Source organism: Anopheles stephensi, chromosome X (genome assembly GCF_013141755.1).
Source record: "Anopheles stephensi strain Indian chromosome X, UCI_ANSTEP_V1.0, whole genome shotgun sequence".
Taxonomy (NCBI): domain Eukaryota; kingdom Metazoa; phylum Arthropoda; class Insecta; order Diptera; family Culicidae; genus Anopheles; species Anopheles stephensi.
Window position 1 is genome coordinate 5,062,024 of NC_050201.1, and position 23,457 is coordinate 5,085,480.

Genomic DNA, 23,457 nt, shown 5'->3' on the forward strand with positions numbered 1-23,457 from the left:
ACGGTAACGATGCACTTGAAATGGCCAGACTCCGTTTTTTGTTTTGCTTCCGTCGGCCGTTCGGAAGTGCATCATTACACGAAAACGGCACCCGGAGGCTGCTTCGTTAGTCAGTATGGCGCTCGCTAAATGGGGCCAGATAATTGCCGTGACCTTGAGCCACATCGCCACTGGAATGGGAGATGTTTTGATCGCGAAGAAAGCTTCTCACCGCCGCGGAAGATGCAGATGCCCAGAGACATCGCCCGTATCAAGCGTGGCCATGTAAACAAACTTCTTCAGTTGCTGCGCGGGTTCAACACGCGGAGGCGTATCGATGGCGTTCCGTTCGTTCGATTTCACTGAGCGGGACTCGAATGTATTTTTGTTTTATTCGCCGGAAGCTGTCAGTGTAATTGATTTCGTTTCGTTTCACAGCCTTAGATTTCGTCGTTCGAAGCCGGTTGGAAAAATTGCATTTTAAATTCTAAGAATGTAGGAGATGGGTTAAGATTTCAAGAATCGCACAGGTTTTCCGTATCTTCGATGCGTTGCATTTTCCCCATCGCTGATATGCACTTATTTGGGTTGTGCCGTAATGGTTTGGTTAGCCGTACATTCACCAAAGCTTTGTCTAGCTGTTGAACGACCGGATCCGCGTGGAGTAACGACGCTTAGTTGCAAATCACTACAAGTAAGTTGGTGAAAAAATCACTTTGCACCTCACTAGCACCACTGTCACTTGCTGTCAAATTCTTCTACACTGTCCTTTCAGTGAATACTTCGCTCGCACATCCCGTCGGTTGGGTCCTCGGACTAAACTTCATCCCTGCAAACGGAGCAGCAATCCTGACGCCACGCACGTACGGTCCGGACATCCTCACCGTAAGAGTCATTTACATCAACTGACCGAAAAAGCGTCGCTCGTGGAACGATCAACCCTGCCTGCTGCTTGTCACACGGCCAAATACAACCCCACCTTCCCAGGCCCTCTACCCCCCGCCAATGCCATGCCCTTCCGGGCAATCAACTGAGCAACTGAGGGGTAATAGTCAGGTGCTAACGCTGCATTTGCGCCAATGATGATTTCGGTTCATTTGGGGCGAATTTGATGTGTCCGTGTTGATGGCGTTAAGACCCCGTCACGGCAGGAAACGTTTGACGCTGTCACAACAGTACCGTGGGCCGGGAGCCGTAAATCATTCCCCATGTCACCGGATGTACCGGGACACTAGCATACGCGCAATAGTGGCAAAAGTTCCTTCATGCTCTCCAAGAAATAACGCTCGCATGTGTTTGAGATCTCTGTCATCCTTTTATCCCCATGCAGTAGTTGTGTGCTAGAGGAAGTGGAACATAAACAAAGCGACTAAACTAAATCGCTAGATCCGATTTAAATTTATCTCCACTTGCACACACACACACACATTTCCCTTTCATCTCTACACGCTTGGGGTTTGAACACACAAACGCATCCATCAATCACGCAAGTGTACAGCACCATGGGACAGCCATGATGCATAAATAAAACGCACGACAAAAATGGCCAATTGGGCACTTCCTATGTAGCAATGGTTTGTTTCCTCTAGCTGTCACAAATTAGAGGATTGCCCGGTGCCTGCTACCGCACTCGCAAGCTGCTTATCATTAAGCGTTCAATGCAGCAACAACGTTTACGGATTTTTGAAACTTCATCTCAAAATGGCAACTCTTGGAGGCCATGTTGGTTTGACTATTTCAGTATTTCGAATATCCGGGGGCCGTTCTTCGCACGGCAAACGAAAGTATCCATTTCTTCCCTCAAATCCCATCCCCGCACCGTCTCCAGATATTGAGGGCTGACTGATCCAGCTAAGTGCTATCAGTAAATCTAAGCCAAGAAAAATTATCTGTACTGTTTTAAAGAATTTTGTTCTTCGTGAGGAACAATCTCAAGCAATGAGCTCCATAGAGTGATCCTCTCCTTTATTTGATTGCTCTCTGTGTGTGTGTGTATCGTACCGGGTACGTTAATGAGAGTAGTTGATTCATCTTCGCGCGAGGGTTGTGCGTTTGGAAGCTTCAGAACATTAAAGTACGGTCGAAACACACCGTGCACACTAAGCAGGAAGCGTCCAATTGCTGGTGTTTGCGGCATTATTCATGCGTGATGTGACAGTACCGTCCCGATGGAACGGTGACAGTGGGACGGTGTGTGACGAGGGCAGGGATTTTAATTTCTTCATGCACGATTCGCTACCACAGAGCAAGCATCCAAGTGTGTTTGTTCTAATGCAATTGAAATGTCTTGGGCGATGCAACCCAAGTGGTACACAAACGCTTACAATCATGATGATTGCGGAGACATTCGGACCAATCCCATGGCGAACGGGTACGGGTGGAAGGGAAACCGCGCGTGGTATTTGCAGCTAACAGCTTTGCGTACTACACCCGCTAAATCGGGCGTCCACGGTACCGATGTGCGGTAGGTCTTCTGGACATGCGATGGGGACAACTGTGCCAGACCGTGCGAGGTAACGTAACGCTGGTGTTCGTGAATTGGGAATCTAGCGCGATCAGCTTAATGGGAGTGCAGTGTACGGCCAGCGGGTCAAGAGGTTGGGAAGAGCTCGCTCAGAGCTGCCAGCTACACGAGAATGGATTGGTTGCATGGGTGTGCTGAAATCGTACCCGAGCACTTGGGCACCCTTTCAGTCGTTACGAGTGCATCCATCGGTACGGTCGTAGCTGCTAGCGACAATGATCCACAGCTTGATCGAGGACAGTAGTTTTTTTTTACCGCTCAATTCCCGGTTCGGATGTTCAGCAATGGCGCAGTGCTTACGTGCAGTGTTCAGGTGGATCACACACGTGCTTCAGAACCAACATGGCGCTACATACACGCTTCAAAACATTTCATCAATCAATGGGATAGCGTTCTACGATACTCCGTCGGCCATCAATGAGTCGAGTCCTGCTGAAGTTGTCTTTAGCATCTCGTTTGCGATGAGGACACCACCGGTGGGTGTGAAAGGTAGGCATCAGAATTGTGATCAAAATGTGGTTACGGGTGAAATTTGGAAGCAGTAGACGAGGCGACGCATGTCAGTGGATTTTCAAGTGGGTCCAGAGATTCCTGAGGCAGTGCTGAGAGTCTTGATTGCCAAGATTGCTGAGTAACTAGTCATTTTGGATGAGAAAGTATTGAATATGGAGAATAGTTTGAAGTTCCCGGATACGAAATGTGATACGCAAAGTTACGGCGAAGCGGAGAGGAACAACCGATGCACCCCCCTCGGGCGATGTTGATGGAATGTAATCGTTTCCGGGTGGTGTTTCAGTCCATTGCCACCTAGTAGACCCACGTACGATGATGATTTGATGAGGTATGCTCTTCTAATTCCTTGTCAACGGTGTCAACCCTCCATGGTGCGCGGTCGTCATGCAGCGACATTAGGGACTCTGAGAACGATCGTCAGTATTTCGGGTTAGTGCAATCGGGACTATAGTGATGATGAAACAATTACGGAGGGTACACTGAGGGGGGACATGGGCATGGGACTTCCGGTGTAGGATTAAAGGGGGGAGCAAATAATTCGTACCAGTGAAATGGCTATTTCAGCGGAACGAGAATTTAAATCTAAATTGGCCTAAAAGCTCTACTTCCCTCCCCGATTCTGTATCGTGGGATGGAATCGGTGGAGCTTTCGTACATAGCTTGCTCCCAATGCGATTACAGGACCGTATTTTTTTGTTGAAGAAATGCATTTCGCATTTTTAACATTGCTTTATACATACTCGTCAACTCGATAGCTCGCTCTCTCTCCGCCGATTCCGATTCCGATCGTAGGTCCTGCTCGGCTCCTCCCTAATGTCCTTGAACGTACTGGAGGGCCAAGAAAGGTTTGCTGGCTCGTTGATACCGACCGCGCTGCATTCATTGTTTAATCAACCGTCGCAGTGGTTAGATGCTGACACTCGTGCACTTTCGTGAGCAGCAACCTCAGTATTGCAGTTAGAAGAAATTTCCCAATCCAAACTCGAACGTGCGTAAAATAAACATCAGTGTGCCAGTGGTTAACAAAAAAATGAGCTTACTGTTGCTGATACTGCTTCTAGTCGCGTACTACTCTGTGTACGGTACCAGTGAGGATTTGAATCCTACCGGTAGCGCTAGGAAGAAGCGTGCGAAAACGAATTTGGTGAAAAAACCGTAAGCATTTCTCCAAACTCAAAACAACTGCGCGTGTTTGTTTGTTTTTTTTTTCTACGATTTCGATGAGGTGCTATAATTTAAATTAATTTTGCTGTGTATTGCTTGTTTAAGGGTGGTGCAAAAAAGCACCCTCCCTTCGTGGAACTCTTCGACCTAGTGCTCTGCAACCTCCAATTGATCCTCCAATAGCCACACCGATCAACACGCGTTCCACAATCAATTCACCATTTGCAAGCATGTATGTTGTTACTGTGGTTATCCGTCTTTGTACAAAAAAAAAGCCAACGCTTAGAACTAGATCTTCCAGCGCTCCCTCCTTACTGGACCGATTATCCCTCATTTTAATCCCCACCTTCACAGTACAACGGCCGTTAATTTAAAAAAAAAAGCCCACCAAACTCGCTGCAATTCAACGTTACGCGTTACGTTTGATTCTTCCAACGTTTTAAAGTCACGAATGCATTTCGGCCCACTTTTGGTGCAGTATTTAAAAAAAAAATTTAGTATAATAAACTCATCGGTCAGCAGACGAGAAGCGCCCGCCAGTTTGCCGGAAAATGTTGTGGGCGATTCACGCGTGGGGCCACTTGTTGCTACCGCAATGATGCTCATTTTGTCAACAATTACATAAAATTTGATTTAAAACAAAAAAAAAATGCATACATTAATCACTTTCCTTCACCACTGCTGGCATTGTCCGGTGAAAACTGATTCCAAATAATAGAAACCCCCCCCCCCCACCCTCCCAAAAAAGAAACGGAAAACACCCCCGCAAAACCGTACAAACTCGCGAGCCAAAAAATTCTGTGGATTTCCTCCTTCATTTTTTAAATTTTTTGTTGTTGTTGATTGTCGTTAAATTGAGTTACGCCGCTTCGAAATCAAAAAACAAAAACGGCCAAACGTATGAGTGTCATTGTGGCGATCCCGCTACAGGATGTAATCGAGTCGCCCGGCCTCGATATGCATCGCGATTTTCTTCGAACAAAAAAGAAGCGAAGCGAAGTGAACTGTGAGAAAATGATGAGTTTTGCGTTGGTTTTAAATTTAAAAATTCGGCGTGGGTATCGTTATCGGGCAGAAGGCGTGTTTGGTAGGGCAGATGGGTTTGACTAGCCAGATGCCGTTGTTGCCGGCGTTGCCATTTCTGCGGTACACGCGGTCACCATCACTTCCGGAAACCATTACTTCATTACAGGATTACCGAATTCCGGTGCATTTTGATATTAACGCCAATAATAAAAAAAAAACACAGACGAGGAGAGAGAGAGAGAGTGAGTGAGAATGGGCAGGTAAAAATCGGAAATAAAAATTCAAACATACCGCGGAATCCATCCATCGGCATCTCCACCAAAAAAGGACTGTCGGGACGGGATGTCATTCGCGGAGAGAAAACCCCCAAACAGCCAGTACATGCTCGGACGTCGCCGTCGAAAGGTACACCTGCTTAAGGCGACGGTACGTTATTCGGTTGCGAAGTTCCGGATCAACAGGTTGCTTGCACCAAGCATGCACCATAGTGAAGTGACGGAGTTGGGAAGGAAAAACGATTAAACAGAACAACAGAACACAGACACTGTGTCCATATGAAGTTCATGTTCAAGTTCATCTCGATTTAAGGATATTCCACATCCACGAGTAGTTTGGAATTAAAAAAAACCGAGCCATTCAAATAGCCATCCGGTTTGTTTTCGTGTCCGCGCTTAATCCTTGTCCCGGGACTTACTCCGCATCTTCAAGAAGGAATGTCAGTGGATCAAGGTTAAGGTCCGATTGCTCGTTATCGGTCACCTCCTCGAGACCGCGTTTGAATGAACGTTCCCGAGAAGCTTACGGGTTGCATTTCCGGACCGTGCGCCTCCATGCCAAAGGAAGAAACAAAGGATCCTGCCGACGAACCACAGCTTTTTCCCGGGATGACACTGAAATTGGTCGCCTACATTCGATTTGTAACTGGCCGAATTTTTTAATTGTGATTGACAGCACCAGTAACCAGCCGACTAATGGGTGTTGGGGCCATTTTGTTTTGTTTTGTGGTGGTGGCCAAAATTTTTTTTGTTTCTAATTTTATTCGAAAATCATCATTTTGTCGGTGTGGGGGAGTGAGAGCGGTGTGGATCGAGCTTCCAAAAAGCATAGATTTACAGTCACCATTAAGCGTGTCAGCATCTCGAAAAATTTGGATCAATGTCAAATATATTTCTCTCTCTCTCTCTCTCTCTCTCTCTCTCTCTCTCTTTCCTGAATCCTACTAACTTTAAAAAACAATTCAACAGACGATACTGAAACGTGTGCGTGTGTGGTTCACCAGCAACGACCCGGATAACGATATCGACAGAAAGGACCGGCAAACGAAAAACAGTCTCACCCTCTTCCCATTCCATACCGCGTAAGTGGAAAATCGTTCAATTATTCCCATGCAAAATGGATGCTCTACAACATACTTTAAAGCTTTGCTTCTTTCAGCTGTACAAACGATGGAGCGCAGCAGAGCGCACTCCAATGTGCCTAACTTTCTTGCTAGACTGTTTAGAAGCGATTCGACACCTGTAACGAACAACCGTACGAGAGTGCACTGCACACCACGCGCCACCCAGCTGGAACTGCACGATCTACGACGCGTTCGGTTGCCACCGATGCCGGCGGGGCTGCCGCGTAACGACCAGAACCGATGGTACGTCTTCGATGAGCTGATCACACACGAGCAAAGCTATCTGGACGCACTGCACAAACTGCAATATGTAGGTGCAATCCCTGTGGTAATAGCTGTCCCATTGGTCCTAACGAACTTTAGCCAAGATTTTTGTTTTTTTTTTTTTTTGTAGGTAATATTTAATGCACTAGAAGCCACGGAAACGTTCGTAGCGAAAGATACACTGCAGACGATATTCGGCACACATCAACGCATCTGTAGGCTGCACCAGTTCGGGCAGGTGTTGCTGGAGCAGTGTGTGCGTGAGTGGCCCGGCACCGGTGTCGCCGGGTGGATGATCTTGGCCATGGTGGAACAACCGGCACTGCTGCACTGGTACGACCTGTTCATCAGGAACCACAAACGGACGATGGAGCTGTACACGGCCGAAAGCAATCGCAACCGTATATTCGCCTGGTTCGTGAGTGCGAAGTTGCGTGAGCTCGGCGAGCAGCGCACATTTGCCGATTACTTCATCATGCCGGTACAGCGCATGCCTCAGCTGTTGATGCAGGTCAGGGAGCTTGCTAAGCACACGCACGAAACCCATCCCGATCGTGCCCTGCTGGACCGGTGCGTTCGACGGATCACGTACATAGGCGAGCAGCTGAACGCAGCGACGGGGAGAAGCGAAGCGGTACGCACCGTACTGCACGCCATAGAGCAGTGGGATGCAGATAGAAGCCGTACCTTTGCCCACGACGCCGGTCAGTGTCTGTTGCTGTACAGCGAGCCCTTGAGTGAGATGTTTAGGAACGGCATCGGAGAGCGTATCGTGCTGCTGCTCAGTGACAGGCTCGTCTGTGCGAAGTTGCCCGCCCAGCAGAACGCGGGCAAGCCGAGTGCTTCCTTCCGTCAGCAACCGAATGCGATCGGCACACTGACATGGGTGCTACCGCTGCAGGAGTTTGAAGTGGAGTGCAGCGACCAGGTCGACTCAAGGCTGGGATCTACCGAAAGTCTCGCATCCATCGATAGTATACGCGATTTTGGCACCCTGTCGAGTGTGCGCGATTTGATGAGCACATTCCACCGGTCGCACGATACGCTCAATGTGGATACGTGCAGTGAAGAGCTGAACAAAATTTGGTCCACGGTGTTGGTAAGTTTGTGGAGCAGATAGAGACGTCCTACGTCCTAAAATGTCTCGATCTATTATCTCTTCTTCATTCAGTCATCGGACGAAGCGGAAGAGGATGCGACACTGATCCACGTAAAACCTGCGAAGGGTAGAAGGCGTATCCTGAAGACAAAAACGGCCGACGGCAAGAAGGAGTGGTGTTATACTATAAGGATCACCCAGCTAGCATTGCGGGCCGAGAACTCTCCTGGCTGGTGGAATAGTGCTGTGTACGCACCGTATGAGGCACTATTCTGCAAGACTCTTGCAGCGGACAACTTCGCTAGTGTATGGAGTGTAAGTTGCGTCAAGTGAAGCAGACGCACACCAGCTACTTGTCACTAGCTTATGTGTGGCCTTCTCGCTTTGCATCGGAACAGGTGACGGCCGCTTGCTGTTTTGCACCCAACACCACCACCTCGGCATACTCCAACGAGCTGTTTCGCGTGTGGTCGAACCGACAGCACGTCCTGTGGCTTATCTTGAAGGATAGCCATAGCAGCAAAATCTCCCTGTACACCCACGATCGCCGGACAAACCGGATCGATGCGCGGGCAACCATCTGTTTGCCGACGGTACGGGTCAGCTCGGTCGTGTATGTGCCAGTGGGACAGGTTGGCAACACCGTGACCGACACGGTGTGGATTACTACCCGCTCACGCCTAATGATCTACTCTGCCACGTATCCCATGATTGAAGCGCGATTGAAGAGCATCCGCATCAAGGGCACACCCAACCAGCTGTTCTACCACGACGGGCGTGTGTTCTGTGGGACGGTCAACGAGCGGCTGCTCATATTCTCGCTAAAGGTAGATGGTGGTTGGGATCTGCAGACACCGCAACAGTGCCGGTGCGGTACCGTCGCAGCGATGTGCGTGGTGAGCTCCCACCTCTACATGGCGATCCGTGCGCATCTCCGGGTGTACGATAGCACCGTCGGTGCGTTCGTGAAGCATCTCGCGTCACCTGCTGCCTGCAGCGAGGACAGACGCTACATTACGCTGCTGGAGCGCTCCGTCCATGGGCTGTGGGTCGCACGGCATCACTGCGGAACGGTCTCGCTGTACCATGCCAAACACCGCAAACATCTGCTGGACGTGAATATTGGTAGCCACGTTGCCCGGTTCCTGGCGGAAGCTACCGTCGACACAGTGGCAGCCCCGGTCCACGTACTGTCGATGCAGATAATCGAAAACTTTCTGTGGGTTGGAACAAATGTTGGGCTGGTGCTATCGATGCAGCTACCACAATCGGGCAACGTTCCAATTATGGTCGATCAGATGGCAGTGGCGTACCACGGTCATTTGGAGGATGTTGCAGTAATCCTAGCCCTGCCATCACTGAGAGCCCATCCGGCGATGGAACCGGAAGCCATCGACGTTGACCCGCTGCTGGTAGACAAGCTGTACAAGAACACTCGAAACCCGGCACGCGATCTCACCGAGACAAGGCTCGGTATCGAAGAGCTGCAAGTTTCCTTCATTGATTTGAAGGTACCGTTGGAAGGATCAGGCGAACGAGTATCCAGTGCGTTACAGGACGCTAGCTGCGATGATGGTGAAGCACATTCTGCATTGACAGCTTCCACCGTAAGGGTGAACGATACGTCACGGGAGACGGATGACGGGGACGATATAGCTGCTTCCCCAGACAAAGCAGACGAACGCACCGCAACCGAAACTTCTATCTGGGCTCCCAACTCCATGCTGATCATCACTGGTGGTCGCGGGTATATTAAACGGCAGCACAACATCGACCACACCACATGCTTGCAGGGTTCGTCGCGTAGCCGCAGCACTGCAAGTATCGCCGAGCTTACGGACAGCTGGAGATTGAGTACGGTGGACGAGAAGGAAAATGTCATACTCTGGGAAAAGCGCTACAACTGAGTACCCGCGCATCCAACATAGAGGACTTTGTAGTACTTAGTAGAAGTAGCTAGTAGTGTTTGCTTTTTGTGATATACTTTCCATCCTTAAATGTTCTAACTTTCTTCCAATCGATGATCTCAAATGATACGCTTGTGTTACGTGTTGCGTAACTGTACTACAGAAATCGAGCTTAGAACACAGGTGCTCCTATTCACCGATGCCATTGTAACGCTAGACTGTAAGGTTTGTGTGATTGTACCATGAAACGAATTGATCTCAAATACTTAAGCTCAACTGCTCAAACGTCTGGGAGATATTGGACTGGCAGCCGACTGGACCTGAACGACCCGGTACTGGAGAGTTCTGAAGTAGGTCCAAAATCGTGTAGCAGTTACAAGTAAGTAATATTGATCAAGTCCCTATTGAGAATGGAAAGTTTGGAGGTCCCCAAACACACGGCCATTATACGAGGCCCTTCCTTTTGGGAGTTTCGGGGCTCTCCAACTGGCTGAGGCTCCCTGGAGCTTGCAGGAAGATTCCCTTTGAGGCTCCTAACATCTGCCTAGTTGCCTATCCCTGTCCCTGTTGGGTTTCTCTCTCATAGAGGCATTTAAAGGCCTCTGAGCTGTAACGTACCCTCTGTAAGCTTACTATGGGAAATAACTACTCAAATCAACAGACAAGGACCTAGTAATAAGTGTCTTGAGTTGACGCAGGTATAAAAATGATTTTTTTTTTCTTCTATTATTGAGCTTTTACAGGTACAGACACAGTGGGAAATAGAACAAGGACCAACCAAATGGAGACCACCAGCCTGCGGATAGACACGTATGAATGTGTGTTTGTGTGTGTGTGACTCTGTGTGTTCTTGTTTGCACCTTCTTTGTGCAGGCGTCACTGGATACATGGTTATTCTCGTCTTTAAAATCGATTTGAAAAAAACCATCTCACAGTACCTTACCTGCTTTCCGTTCGTATCGTTCTCCAGGGCGTATTTATCTTCAACATCGTGCAGTGGACCCCGATCAAGTACCTTGGCTACTCGTATCCGCTGTGGGCCCATGCCTTCGGTTGGTTTACCGCACTGTCGTCGATGCTGTGCATCCCCGGATACATGATCTGGCTGTGGAGAAACACCCCTGGCGATCGTGCTAATGTAGGACGCTTCTGTGCTGGAAAGGACGAAGAGAACGGGATATTAATACTTTTCCGTTTTTATCATTCCCCCATCGCAACAGAAAATTCGACTAATCGTTCGAATCGAGGACAGCGTAAGCCAGCTGCGGGAGAGAATGCAGGCCGACGCCGAGAAGGGTATGGAGCTGTAAGGAGGACGAGACCGTACTATCCTATCCCGCGTAATTGCTACAGCATTGGGATATTATTGTGCAGAACGAATGCAGCCGGGAGGAAAAGACCGGAAGCCGCCATTTAAATCAATCAGATTTCCATCGCACCTCATACGAGTGTCGTACGGCACGCTTCGAATTACACGAACTACAACGAACCACGTCTAATTAAGTAAGGCTTTGTAGCAAATGAAACACTCGCACAGGCACATTTGCGTGTGGAGTACCGCTGCTCCACACTACTGCAGATCAGCCGCACTACAGAGTTAACGACACGATCAAATGCAACTGCGTATTTTTTTTTATTAATATTTTTAAAAGTAAGTTAGCAGTCGGATATAATTATATAGAGTTTATTCGAGAAAGTAGGCTTAGCAACGACTCACCCTCACCCTGTAAGCGGTGACGGATGGTTTAACACCTTCAAACTGCAACCGACACACGTCTTGCTACGCGAATACTGGTCACAATGTTTTCGAAAACACATCAACACGAAATTAGCAATCACCTCACACTGTGCTTGTTTAGGATGACGCCTAGGCCTAGGCGCACATGCCGTATCTGTTCAATGCAGCACCTTGCTTGCAGTAGAGTACAGCGTCAGCATCACCACAACACACAACAATCCTCCCTATCTGCTTCTGCGATGTATTGTTTTTTCGTCTGCCCCCGAATAAAGTGTGAATTTAATTGAAATAAACTACGCTCATCATTTTACCCGGATGATTCCCAAAAGGCAACGAATCGAATTCGCTCTTACTCCTTCGCCGATCGGGATTCGAATCGCGTCCCAACTCGCGTGGGTGGCATTCTAATGATAGTCGCATTCTGAGCGAGTTGCGAATCGGACATGATTTAAATCTTCTGCGATTCAATCCGTTGAGAATTATAGCAGCTCTTTCGAGAGTCATTACGATGAAACTCGCTCTGAGTGAGTTGCTAGCTGCGCTACAGAGTTTCGACTCTTTTGGCGAGTCGAATCACAGACGTGTGTTTCGATTCTTTGCGATTTGAATCGCAAAAGAGTTATTAACACGCTGGGTGATAAGGTTATTGAATTAATTCAATTGATTCAATTCAACTCAGTACGCACCAAACTATCACACAACACACACACACAACAGTTTTAAATTTGTTGGTTTTTTATTTTATTTCCATACTCGTACTTGCTTACACGTGCTTAGTTAGTTAATTTTTTTTATTCCAACTCTTTCCTCAGTGGCCACAATGTTTGGACCCACACACATACACACACACACATTGAACAAAACATAGGGATCTGGGATACGGACGGTTACCGACCGATTAAATAAAGTTTAACTGAATTCGCTTAAAGCTTAGACGGGTGAACGTAACCTAGACAAACAATTCCACACTCGTGTTGTACTAAAGCTCGGCAGATTGCAATGTTAATTTATCTAATAAATATACGTATGTACAATAATTTTATTTTATTTATATGTATATATTGCCGTACCCGCGTTGCTTGGTGTAAATTAAAATACGCTCAAAGGTGATTTTTGCTACATATCTTACCGATGGCACTCGTTCGCACAAAGCCGAAGCCACTTTTTGGGATTCTAACATATTTTTTGCACCCTTTACTTTCGCAGCAACTCCACACTTCGCAAGGCGTAAAATTAGAAATGGAAACACAAATCCCCTTGGGAGAACCGGGCAGAGGGAGGTACGAGTTTCGTTTTCAAAATTTTAATTTACCTTTTTTCACCGGCTGTTAGTGTCCTTCCTACGCTTGGCAAAGGCAGCAAAATGCGTGAGTTGCTAATGACTAAACGTTTTGATTTGCTTGTTTTCTTTTTGGGGGGTATTAAAAATGTAAAAAGGTACATAAAGCTCGCACCACCAACCCCCTGCGCTCGGGCAAAAGCAACCATTGTGGAGAGCAACACAAAATAATGCTGCCGACAACGATTGCCGAGCCCTGTGTCCCATGCGTCCAGATCGAGTCAGTCGAGATTTGGGTTGGGTGCTTGTGTATGATTCGTAACACTAAGGAGATCGTCGTGTGATGTTAGAGAAAGTAATGTGATTATGTTAACGACTCTTTTTTTAAACCTAAATTAAACGTGTTTTTTTGATTGCATCAGAAGCTGAGCTAGAATGCCTTGGGCTAAACAAGAAACTATCAAAAAGTAAGGCAAAATGCAAACAAAAATGGTACAATACCAGCTTTTGTTTTTTTATAAAGTAAATATTAACTTAAATGAACAATTTCATGCAGCTGTGCTTCTTATAATACGTTAAGGAAAAAATGGCATTGAAATAGGAAACAGACAGCTTGCTTCCACTTATAATTTAAAGCTGATGTTGTGAGGATCGTCTTCACAAAACACCGCTCTGTTTTGATTGTAAAGCAACGCAACAAAATTAATAATTAACAACAACAAAAAAAACCTCCCCAAACGAACATTTTTGGGGCAGGCACGACAATATTGGGGGATGCAAGAAATTGTTACAATTTTTTTTTTGCAGGTAAATATGTTCCATCATTTGGAAGACCTCCGTTTTTTGTTTATGTATCTAAGTGCTTGTACGGTGATGATAAGTCTGGATCGGAGCCGTAATACAGTTTTAAACGATTAATTTCGATAAGGCAGGCAACGAAGGTGTGAGAAGATCGAGACCAGAAACTAGCCGGGGAGGGGGGATGCCGGCCGCGGCCGTGTAGTGGTTGAGTGTCGCGCTTAATTAGTCCGAAGATATTCAGTCTCTTTTTGAACGTTGGACAAGGGCATTCTGCGTACGAAATTTGCTTCGATTACCACTGGCGGGAAACATCGTACCGGAACCGTTTGGATGGTCTGGTGTCCGTTTCGGCGGTGACATTGTTTGTTGTCGCCCGGGCGGACGATACCGCTGCATTGTTACCGTTGTGGTCGAGCGATGTGTATCCGTTCGAATCTTCTTCCTCCATGCTGTATTGAGAGAGAGAGAGAGTGAGACAGCCACATTAGTGTGCGGTTGGGTACTAAAGACATGAGCTTATAAGATTACACTTACGCTGCTGTTGAGTTGGATTTTGTGCGGCTCAACGTTGGCTTCACCCCTTTCGAGGAGCAAGGCTGGGGAAAGGACTTGCACGTGTCTACACCTGCCTTGCGTGTTCCCATGTTGCGCCGCTTTCTGCAAGAACGTGAGTTCGAAAATGATTTAGAGTTTTGGGGTTGGCAAAGCCTGACCTGAGCGAGAAACCTATTCGGTTGGGTCGCACAAGTGTCTCTCAGAATCTCGCCACCATGGGCACCAGCTACTATTGCTGTCGTACCAAGTTCTTTAACCAGAGTGTTCTGGCACTGAGCTCGAAAGCTACCAGGAGGCCTCAACTCAATAAAATGAGGGCTCTGAGCGCGATCTTCGATTTTAAAAAGGTAGCTCCGCACTCTCCGATCTCTTCGCCCGCAGTGAGTCGGGAGGCTTCACCACTCCCGTATTACCGAGCTGTTGCTCTCTCCTCTTTAAAAAGCGCTACTTGACCCACCACTAATTGCGCGGTGCTTGTACTACAGAGCCTTGACTTAGAGGATGATGATATCTTCTCCTTGCCATAACGACCCCTACTAATTGCTAACTGCTCTGAATGAAGATAAGTAATGCTGTAAGTAGTATACTAACTCTAGTATCTTTGTCAGGTTCAGCGTCAGCACGAAGTGTACCCGCTGGTCTGTGCTGTCTTCGCGTGCACCCGTGACGGTGGTTTTAAATTGGCGATTCGGAGGACTGCCCGAAACTGGAACAGTTGTTGCCGCTCTGATCAACCCGTGGATGTAGGTTTTATCCGCCAGTGTGCTATAGTGTAGTGCGGAAGCAGTGGAAGAAGAAGATAAAGTCAGAAGTGAAAGAATGGCGTCACTACCGTCAATGCAGCTACACTTACTCCGCCAACAACGTTACATCAAAGCAGACGCGAAACGTAAGCCGATTCCTCTCGCTCAACAGCCACGTCAGCTTGGCAGGTATGGTTTTCTCCATCGGCTTACTACGGATGATAGGGATAGGGAAGAAAAGGTTAGCTTTCATGCACAGGAGCGATCACTACCAAGCAATACTCACACTGCGGCTGATTGGTGTCGGCCAGATGATACCTTGTTCGTTTCCTTTTGCACCGGTACAGTAGTACGCAGGCTGCCATTGCGGCCGATAGGGCTTTGCAGGTCCGGCGCAAGATGGTCGACGCTGCATGATGTAAAAGAAAGACATTTCATACCAGATACGTACTATCAACGGAAGGATCGTTACCCAGAAAGGTAAGTACCTAAACACATCCGCCATATCGAGCGTCACACCGAACGAGAAGAGATCTATCGCGCAAAAGTAGTACGGTTCGAACCGCAGCACAACCTCGCTGGTTTTCATTTTCTTCATCACCGGTATTAACACACCAGGCAGCAGATATCTGTATTAAAAGGGGATTTGGGTAAAGAACGCATTACCGCTAGGATCACCTGCAGCGGTCTGCAGGTGAATGGTTGACACACAGTGGTTTTACTTACTTCACTATTTGGTTACAGCCGAGCGTTACCTGGTACGTGATCTCCTTGCCGTGGTTAACCTGGGTGCTCACCATCGTGACGAACTGGTGGGATCTTTTGGAGGGCAGTACGCGTCCAGATAGTGAATAAGAAATGCACATACAATGTCAGTTGGTAAACCGAAGGAGAGAAGGTTGAAAAACGTCCAACAACAAAAAATGGTCTCCTTCCCGTCAGTGTACATCAGATCTCAGAGAGGAATCCCATCAGTTGGCTAGTGTGTTGTATTTCGTTACCGACGGTTTTTTTTTTAATGTAAATGTTACATACTATTTACATTGGCTTACTAACTGTCCCGCTTCGTACTGCCGACGGGTATAATACTCGTGTGTGTGTTTTTGGGGGGGAGCACGATAAGCGCACGCGCCATACCTCAAAACATCAACGTTAGCGAAACAGGTCCAAGCAAACAACTTTTCTAACAACTTAACTAATAACTAACCTTAAGTTTAACACACACACACACACACACACATACATGTAACGTAAATATCTGTATAAAAAACGCATGCAATCGCAGAGGATGCTCGCTGAAGTCTTGACTAACGTCCCGCGTATCTACAACACACACACACACTCTTCCATGCTTGTTGGGGGACCAGTTACTGATTTGTACCACTGCCCCCCTCCCTCCCCTCTCTCTTTAAACATTGTAAAAGCTCCACAAGAAACTTCACCAGTTTTTTGCTAAGGACTTCGCCTTTGCGGTCCTTTCGCGGCCGGTATCACAATGCCTCCCGCCGGCTTCCTTCTCTCGACGTTTACTGTTCTGCCATGCATTCTGTTTCGTCGCTTCCTAATTGTGTTACGAAACAAAACAGGAGAAAGGAGGTGTAATCGGTGGTGCGGTAAGATTTTGCAGCAATTGTTGGGTGTGAGTTAGAATCTTCGGCTAGAATATTGGTAGCGCAATCGGAAGGACGTGTTAGGGAGCTGTATTAGTTAGCCCCAACGAACACACGCACCGCACCAGTCTCCAACGTGCAGGTTTAGCGATCCATCCTAATTGAGACACCTGTTAATTGATCCTCAAGATATTGGGATCATCTGCTTTTATTAGACGCGATTATTAATAGCTTATGGTGGAAGGTTAAATAATTGATGGTTTCCCTACTTCATGGACTAGCAAGCAAGAAGCGTTAGGGGGTAGTTCAGAAAGACTGATAATAGCGCAGCTCTCCCGGATATGTCTCAATACAAATAATTTCTACAGTCAGTTGTTGGTTAATAAAATAATTTCTACAGTCAGTTGTTGGTTAATCAAAAGGCATGCATCATGCATTAGCAAGCTAACCAAACCATACACCTCGAACCGGTTCGACTTACGGCAGTATGGCGGGTTGTGAGGTGGACGCATCTCCAGCATGATTCTTCTTCAACGTATCCTTCCTTGCAATGGTGGAAATGGCCGCCGTCTGTTCAGCGCTATCTGCCTCATCCACCTCGACAGCGAATGACGTGGACGCAACTGGACGTGCTGAGCTTTCAACCTGGGAAGACGTTACTGTTGCCGGTGGTACAGTCATTTTCGTGCTATTGGTCCTATGAAATGGGGTGGAAAAATAACTCAGTTGCGTTTCACCAGCTCGTGGATTGAAAATAAGGTGGCAGAGCAGGGTAGGGCAAACTAAAGAACAAGAAGATAGAGTGGGGAGTTGGCTTAAATACTTGCTTTTGTTGGATGGCATCGGTTGGCACATGTTGTCGTCTGGCGGCTTTGATGGAATTCAGCTGGTCGCCTTGCGAGGCACTGGAGGGTGACATAGTTGTTGGGAGAGAAAACAAAATTATGTTGACATTAATATCTCACTACATTTAAGGCATTTTCTTTCTTCGAGAGCGTCCTGGACCGATCCTGTTATGTCGTGGAAGACCGCTGGGCCGTCCCAAGCTACTCCTTTCCCTTTTCTTTTACCAACACTGTACTTCAGCTGATTGCTTTGGAGACTATGTGGGGTGTTTAGTTGCTTACGTTTGTATCGTGGCGTTGCGCAGATTCCGAACCGAGAAAGGCGTGGTAAGGAGTTCGGTCCGTGACGAGACCAACTTTTTCCGACTGACGAGCGTCCTGTACAACGTTGGTAAAAGAAACGCTGGTTAAGAAATAATTTCATCACGAAAACCGTGTCCGGTGTTCACTCACTCCTGCAGTGATGCACGCTGGGGCGTACCACCCAATGGCGCGACGTTCCCTCGGCCACGCCGTACGGCAGTAGCCGTGGTGGTGGCATTGCTGACCACCGTGCGCCCATTGTTTGATCTCGTCCAGCGTGTGTGGCGGGTGGTGAGCTTGGCGACCTTCTTCGTCCTGATCGGCTTACAGTGTACGATGTTGTTGTTCGTCTGCGATACGCTATCGACCCGATCGCCCTCCTCCTCCTGATCGTCCTCATCGTTCAACCGCATCGTATCGACACGCTGCGAAATACGCTGCACGTTTTCCGAATCGAGCTCCTGGTCCGTGGTCGGTTGCGTGCCCGGTGGTTGGGTCGATTTTTGCGTGTGCTCCTCCCGCACCATGCTGTACACCCCGTGGTCATGTTTCTCGGGCGGATTGTAGAGATGATGCCGCTGCTGCCGATAAATCTCGCCCTCCTGTAGCAGCTGCGTCTGCTTGCTGTTCAGCCAGGTTTGCTGCTGCCCGATGACCGAACCGGGCCGACAGATGCGCAACCAAGCGATCGCTTCCATCGCGGTAAATTGATAGTGCTTTATCAAGTACGCACCGATCAGCGTTCCCGTACGTCCCAGACCGGCTGAAGCAGTAAAGGTATCCAGTTATCAATACATGCCGACAAGTATTACAAGAGCCGCAAACGCTACTTACCCTTACAGTGGACCGCGACCGCACCACGTGCATTTTCTACAATTTTTAAAAACTGTTTCGCCAACCGTTCGCTCGGCGAGCTACCGTCCGAGAAGTACAGATCGTGGTGCTGAATACCGGCCCGGGTAAAGGCATGCGCATCATACCGTGGGGAGTTTAAGCGCACCACCACGGTAACATTGTTGGCATGAAAGTAATCGATGTACACCTCCGGTCCAAGCATTACCGAGTCGCTGGTACGTTCGGTGCGCGAATTCGGACCACAAAATGCCAGCAGCTTGTCCGGCACGATCCAGTTAAAGTCCCCGTTCTCCACGCATTCGTAGTGCTCGTAGTCGTCCACGTTGAAGTCGTCAAAGTCGAAGAAATTTTTCTGCACCGCCTTATGTATACCGCCGAAGCAGTCCTTCAGCGACAGGAAGGCAAGATCATTGATCGATGCGTCACAAAACTTTGCCCCGTTCGCATGCTTCAAGATCGGTCCGAGCGTTTTCATCACGGTCGGCACATTAAACTGCCGGTAGATGATGATGTAGCTGCCGATGAGGTAGGCGGCGTTCAAGATCTTTTTCGGCTCGTTCCGGGTGTAGTAGTAGAACGTTTTGTCGGCGTGAATCTCATCCTGGAGCGCATTGTTGAGGAAGGTACAGAATCGATAAAGCTTGGCCAAATTCAACGGTCCAAAATCTTGGTAAAAGTTCGCATACACAAGCTGCTCGTCGGTAGTGAAGTAGTAGCTGGCAGCGTTTTTCTCCGCTCTTGGCTTCTTCGTCATTATAGCCATCTGAATTCGGCCTGGAAAGTGAGCATCACAAACGGGTTGGCGATTAAACGGTGGACGGGTGCGGGACAGTCGCCCAAAACCATACTTACCCGGTACGATCGTTACCGATTCCACCAGGGAGTTATTTTCCGCTTCGCGCATCTCATCATCGCTCGAGCAGATATGCAAGGGTGCAGTGGTTTGATTGTGCCGTGCCATCGCTTCCTGGCATGGATTTGGATGCTTGTGTGATTGTTTAGGAGATTGGGGTAGAGATTGATTGCGATTGTATCCGAGGACGCACCTGTAAAAAAAAGGGGAGTCAAAGTAAGCGTAAGACGTGTTCGTGATATCTCTAATCGATGGTAGTTGTTGCATCTGATTGACCTAATAAATTTGTGGGTCACCAAGGAAGGGGGGGAGGTGTGGGGGAGGGGGGTAGAGAAAAGGAAATCAACCACCCGCCTTTGTAAGGGTCTCTGGAAGGATACGTTTTTAACCTGCTAAAGGAACACCCGCAAATGGGCGGTTCATCACTGAAGCTACTTTAAAATTTTGACTGAACCTTAATATCCTAGCGTCCACAGCCAGCAGCTAGTAATATTTTCATATCATTTAAGTCACAGTCAGAGGCATCAAAGCTGCTGAAGGTTTATTGGCGCTGGTGAAAACTTCCAACATCGTAACATGCCGGTCATCCGACACGACCTGCGGGACATCCATTTCTGTACATAGCAACCCAACCACATTATTCACACAATTCACCTCGAATTAGAGACTGCCGCCTTTTAAGGAAGGTTAAAACTCGTAGGAAGTGGTTCTATCGTGTCCGCTTTGCGAGAAGCGAGAAAAACACACACACAAAAAAACCCGCGCGGGCCTTTTCAGCGGCAACCAGTGCCTCTACTGCGGTTCGGTCCGTACCGTCCTACGCAGCGGGAACGGTACCGGGGAAGGGGGAAAAAAGACAAACAAAAACGACGCCATGACAGCTAAACACCACCCCGAGTAGTTGTTGTATGGCGTCGAAGAATTGCCAGCCCACATTGGCAGCACTGGTAGAAAATGGCGATCCACTTTGCATCCCCTAACTATGCAGTCAGGCAGGTTTGATTTTTGGTTGTGAAAAGCTGTCTTGCTCGTACGTGCAAGATTCGCGCCCTCGAAGCAGCAGCCTGCAATTCCGGCACCGTATATCCAGGTTCACATTCCTACACACATGCACGCACACGCTCGCCCACATAAACACAGTTCGTTACAAACTTTTCTGTAATTGTAATGAGACCTCCGGACATAACGAAAGGTCGGCAGAAGACAGAAATCTGGCAAAAACGGCTCGTACGGCACAATATCTAACGTCTGAAGGGGGAGAATCCCTCGACAAATGGAGAATCAATACATGACCGCGCCATCCGGCACCGACCAAGACACACATCCATGCCGAACCGAATCGTCGGCCTGTTGGATTTCGGGACTTGTTTCAAAGGATTCCAACCCCTGTACGGCAACCCCACTACAGTATCCACCTGCTGCTCACTGTAAACGGTAAGGTTTAAGTAATGAAAAGTATATTTACCCGTACCAGTGTATGCTGAAAAGTGCAAGTGAACACGAATTACCGCTCGATGCACAGACCGAAACACAGGTTGATTTGAACGCGTCTGGTTTGCTACGATGAATTCCTTCGGCAAATGTCATGCAGCACATGCCCGGATAAAACGGTTTGCACGCACCAGCGAAACAAAAGGGGGATGATGTAGCTGTCATTGCCCCCGACCGTTACAACATCACGATTTGGTCGCCAGCACTATGTAACGAAGGCATCGTCCTGCATCTGAATTACAAGAGTGATGAGAGTTGGTTTTTCCTTATCATAAAGCTCCATTCTCCTATATTCTATGCTCCAACATTGCTACCATACACACAACCATACACCCTCACAATCGTAAACATCGGGCTCATGTCCTCCATGTCCTCCAGCTCAGTAAAACCCCATTTTATGTTTTTTTTTTACATTTTTTCGCTTGAAACTGTCACGTTTTCCAATTTAATTCACCTATTTTAGTCGAACTGTACGTCTTTTCTACATTTTATTACAACAAATCGGTTAACAAAAATCGTTAATTTTGAATTTCTCGTTTGACAGCTCTCGTGTTGACAGACGGTCCTGTACAGGGTGTGTTGGTGTACAGGTTGCTGTTCGTCCGTCCAAAACAATCCGCTGTCAAAACACTGCCAATTTCGCATAGGTACGAAATAAGTTATATTATAGATTTATGTAAGCTCCAGTGCAAGTGCGCTAATCGGTGCATTTCCGTAAAATCTTCGCACAAACAAATTCACCCCAAACCTTCTGATTGGCTTTCATTTTCCGTGCTTTGTTTGTAGTAAATCGGCAGCAGCAGCAGCAGCAGCAGCAACAATCAACCGTACACCAGCATGCCACAAGTAGCGGCCGCATCGACACCGGCGGAACTGCCCGCGGAGGAGCTCGACTGGATACAGATGCGGAAAGATTTTGCCGGCGTACATGCGGAAACAACCAAAGAGAAGATGATACGGAAGGTGAACGAAAATCCGCTGGTGCCGATCGGGTGTGCCGCCACGCTAACCGCGCTCGGGTTTGGGCTGTGGAACTTCCGGCAGGGTCGCTCGCAGATGTCGCAGTACATGATGCGCGCCCGTATCCTGGCCCAAGGGTTTACGGTGATCGCACTGATCATCGGTGTGGGAATGACGTACGGTACGAAGGAACCGCCCAAGAAGTAGCTGTCCGGGGGTTAGGCAAGCGGGCTTGATAAACTGTTGCACCTTTATTACGATTACGGAATAGATGGGATATGTGTTTGCATTTGCACCCCGACAAGAAAAAAACACCTTGCCTCCTTGCTCAGTGCTCAGCTGCACCGGGTCTTTCTTCCGTCACTTCGTCGTAGGTGTCCGGTTCTTCTGCCGGCGCCGGCACAAATCCGTCCCCGTCCGTCGGTTTCAACCATACCAGCCCGTCCGCTCCCAGCCGCATACATTCGAAATGAAGTATCAGCAGTGGGTTCGCCCAGACGCGCGCTTCCACGTCCAGGCACATGTGCAGGTTCTGCCGGGGCGTGTAGATATCGAACAGCTTCAGGCAGAGGTTCGCGTTCAGCGGTATGTACGGAATGGGGACGGGCAGGCAGAAGGGTGGAGGATTTTTGGCCGACAGCGAGTTCCGGTAGATGGATGACTCGTCCATAAACACTTCCAGGTCGATCGCAAACTCGTACGGCACGTAGGTGAACGCGGAGCAAACTGTGACGGAAGCCCAAGAAACGATCTTGTGATTCGCCATCCCCCACACACAACCCCCTTTGCCCTTTTTACTTACACGTTCGATCAAAGTTTAACCGTTCCATGCGTATTCCAAGGCAGCACGTGCAGACAAGCTCCTCACACTCGCAGCGATTATCACGGATCGCAAATTTCGGTTGATTCGGTGCAAATGGGCGCAAAGAAACGGTTGGATATTTGAAGGTACGGTTCGTCCTTACGTCGTAAAATTCGATAACGATCCGGCGGCTTTCATTACCTTCGTGGGCAGCAGGGACAAATTGTAATGCTACCCCCAGCAGTACGCTACAGATCAACCCGAACCGTGCCATTCTAGAACGCTCAGTAAAACTCCAACACTGTAGCTTGGAAACCGAGTAGAGCAAAAACGGTGTTTGGCGGTGTGCAAAAACTGTGCTCAACTGTGTCTTTTGTTTTTTGTGCTTCTCCTTGTGCTGAGTTGCTTCTTTCCCCTTTGTTTGTTTTTGATAATATATTCATGGAATCATTGAATAATTGAATTTCATATTAGGCAGAGCTCGTACGGCAACACTGACCGATAGGCTGTTAAAGCAAACCGGTAATTTATATATTTATTTTTTATAAACGGATTGGAGTTTTGATGAATAGATGACTGAGAGCATGTAGGTAAAATGCAAAAAAAGGAACATCGCTCTCTGAATCTCATTAGGTAGAAAATATATATTGAGAATTTGAGGGGGAAACAAAAAAAAGGCTTCAAAAGCTACGGCTGTACTCTCGTTCTTCGGTCCAGCCGTTGTACTTGAGAGAAAAAAAAGGCGGT

At 48.0% G+C, this 23,457-nt stretch overlaps 4 protein-coding genes across 15 annotated transcripts; 2 read left to right on the forward strand and 2 right to left on the reverse strand.

The window, feature by feature from the left end:
* Positions 1-827: 827 nt before the first annotated feature.
* Positions 828-11,941, forward strand: LOC118505686 (rho guanine nucleotide exchange factor 10-like protein). Of its 8 annotated transcripts, XM_036041833.1 has the most exons (8): positions 2,275-2,992; positions 6,451-6,915; positions 7,000-7,968; positions 8,041-8,283; positions 8,367-10,254; positions 10,610-10,685; positions 10,846-11,013; positions 11,096-11,941. In XM_036041833.1, the coding sequence occupies exons 2-5, from the start codon at positions 6,592-6,594 to the stop codon at positions 9,873-9,875; spliced, it is 3,045 nt and encodes a 1,014-aa protein (XP_035897726.1). In that variant the 5' UTR covers positions 2,275-2,992; positions 6,451-6,591; the 3' UTR covers positions 9,876-10,254; positions 10,610-10,685; positions 10,846-11,013; positions 11,096-11,941. The 8 variants fall into 8 exon arrangements, with proteins under 8 accessions (XP_035897762.1, XP_035897771.1, XP_035897744.1 ...); XM_036041869.1 differs by lacking the exon at positions 2,275-2,992 and adding an exon at positions 828-864 and having other exon boundaries at positions 6,451-6,563; positions 6,641-6,933; positions 8,367-11,013; XM_036041878.1 differs by having other exon boundaries at positions 2,271-2,992; positions 6,451-6,563; positions 6,626-6,933; positions 8,367-11,013.
* A 389-nt stretch (positions 11,942-12,330) lies between these two features.
* LOC118505667 lies at positions 12,331-21,075 on the reverse strand. Of its 3 annotated transcripts, none has more exons than XM_036041796.1 (14): positions 20,923-21,075; positions 19,457-19,650; positions 18,584-19,378; positions 17,900-18,512; positions 17,729-17,824; positions 17,429-17,506; positions 17,083-17,298; positions 15,718-15,810; positions 15,480-15,620; positions 15,278-15,400; positions 15,102-15,203; positions 14,840-15,013; positions 14,228-14,350; positions 12,331-14,142 (listed from the first exon to the last, which is right to left on the reverse strand). In XM_036041796.1, exons 1-14 carry the CDS (start codon positions 21,051-21,053, stop codon positions 13,986-13,988), a joined length of 3,036 nt encoding a protein of 1,011 aa, XP_035897689.1. In that variant the 5' UTR covers positions 21,054-21,075; the 3' UTR covers positions 12,331-13,985. The 3 variants fall into 3 exon arrangements, with proteins under 3 accessions (XP_035897689.1, XP_035897698.1, XP_035897706.1); XM_036041805.1 differs by having other exon boundaries at positions 13,697-14,142; positions 20,929-21,068; XM_036041813.1 differs by lacking the exon at positions 20,923-21,075 and adding an exon at positions 20,492-20,594 and having other exon boundaries at positions 13,697-14,142.
* On the forward strand, positions 19,202-22,220 carry LOC118505724 (HIG1 domain family member 2A, mitochondrial). Of its 3 annotated transcripts, XM_036041908.1 has the most exons (3): positions 19,202-20,891; positions 21,493-21,624; positions 21,735-22,220. In XM_036041908.1, the coding sequence occupies exon 3, from the start codon at positions 21,786-21,788 to the stop codon at positions 22,113-22,115; it is 330 nt and encodes a 109-aa protein (XP_035897801.1). In that variant the 5' UTR covers positions 19,202-20,891; positions 21,493-21,624; positions 21,735-21,785; the 3' UTR covers positions 22,116-22,220. The 3 variants fall into 3 exon arrangements, with proteins under 3 accessions (XP_035897801.1, XP_035897818.1, XP_035897810.1); XM_036041925.1 differs by lacking the exon at positions 19,202-20,891 and having other exon boundaries at positions 21,495-21,595; XM_036041917.1 differs by lacking the exon at positions 19,202-20,891 and having other exon boundaries at positions 21,581-21,662.
* On the reverse strand, positions 22,211-23,050 carry LOC118505717. Its single transcript, XM_036041899.1, has 2 exons — positions 22,711-23,050; positions 22,211-22,634 (listed from the first exon to the last, which is right to left on the reverse strand). The coding sequence occupies exons 1-2, from the start codon at positions 22,982-22,984 to the stop codon at positions 22,237-22,239; spliced, it is 672 nt and encodes a 223-aa protein (XP_035897792.1). The 5' UTR covers positions 22,985-23,050; the 3' UTR covers positions 22,211-22,236.
* Positions 23,051-23,457: the final 407 nt, after the last annotated feature.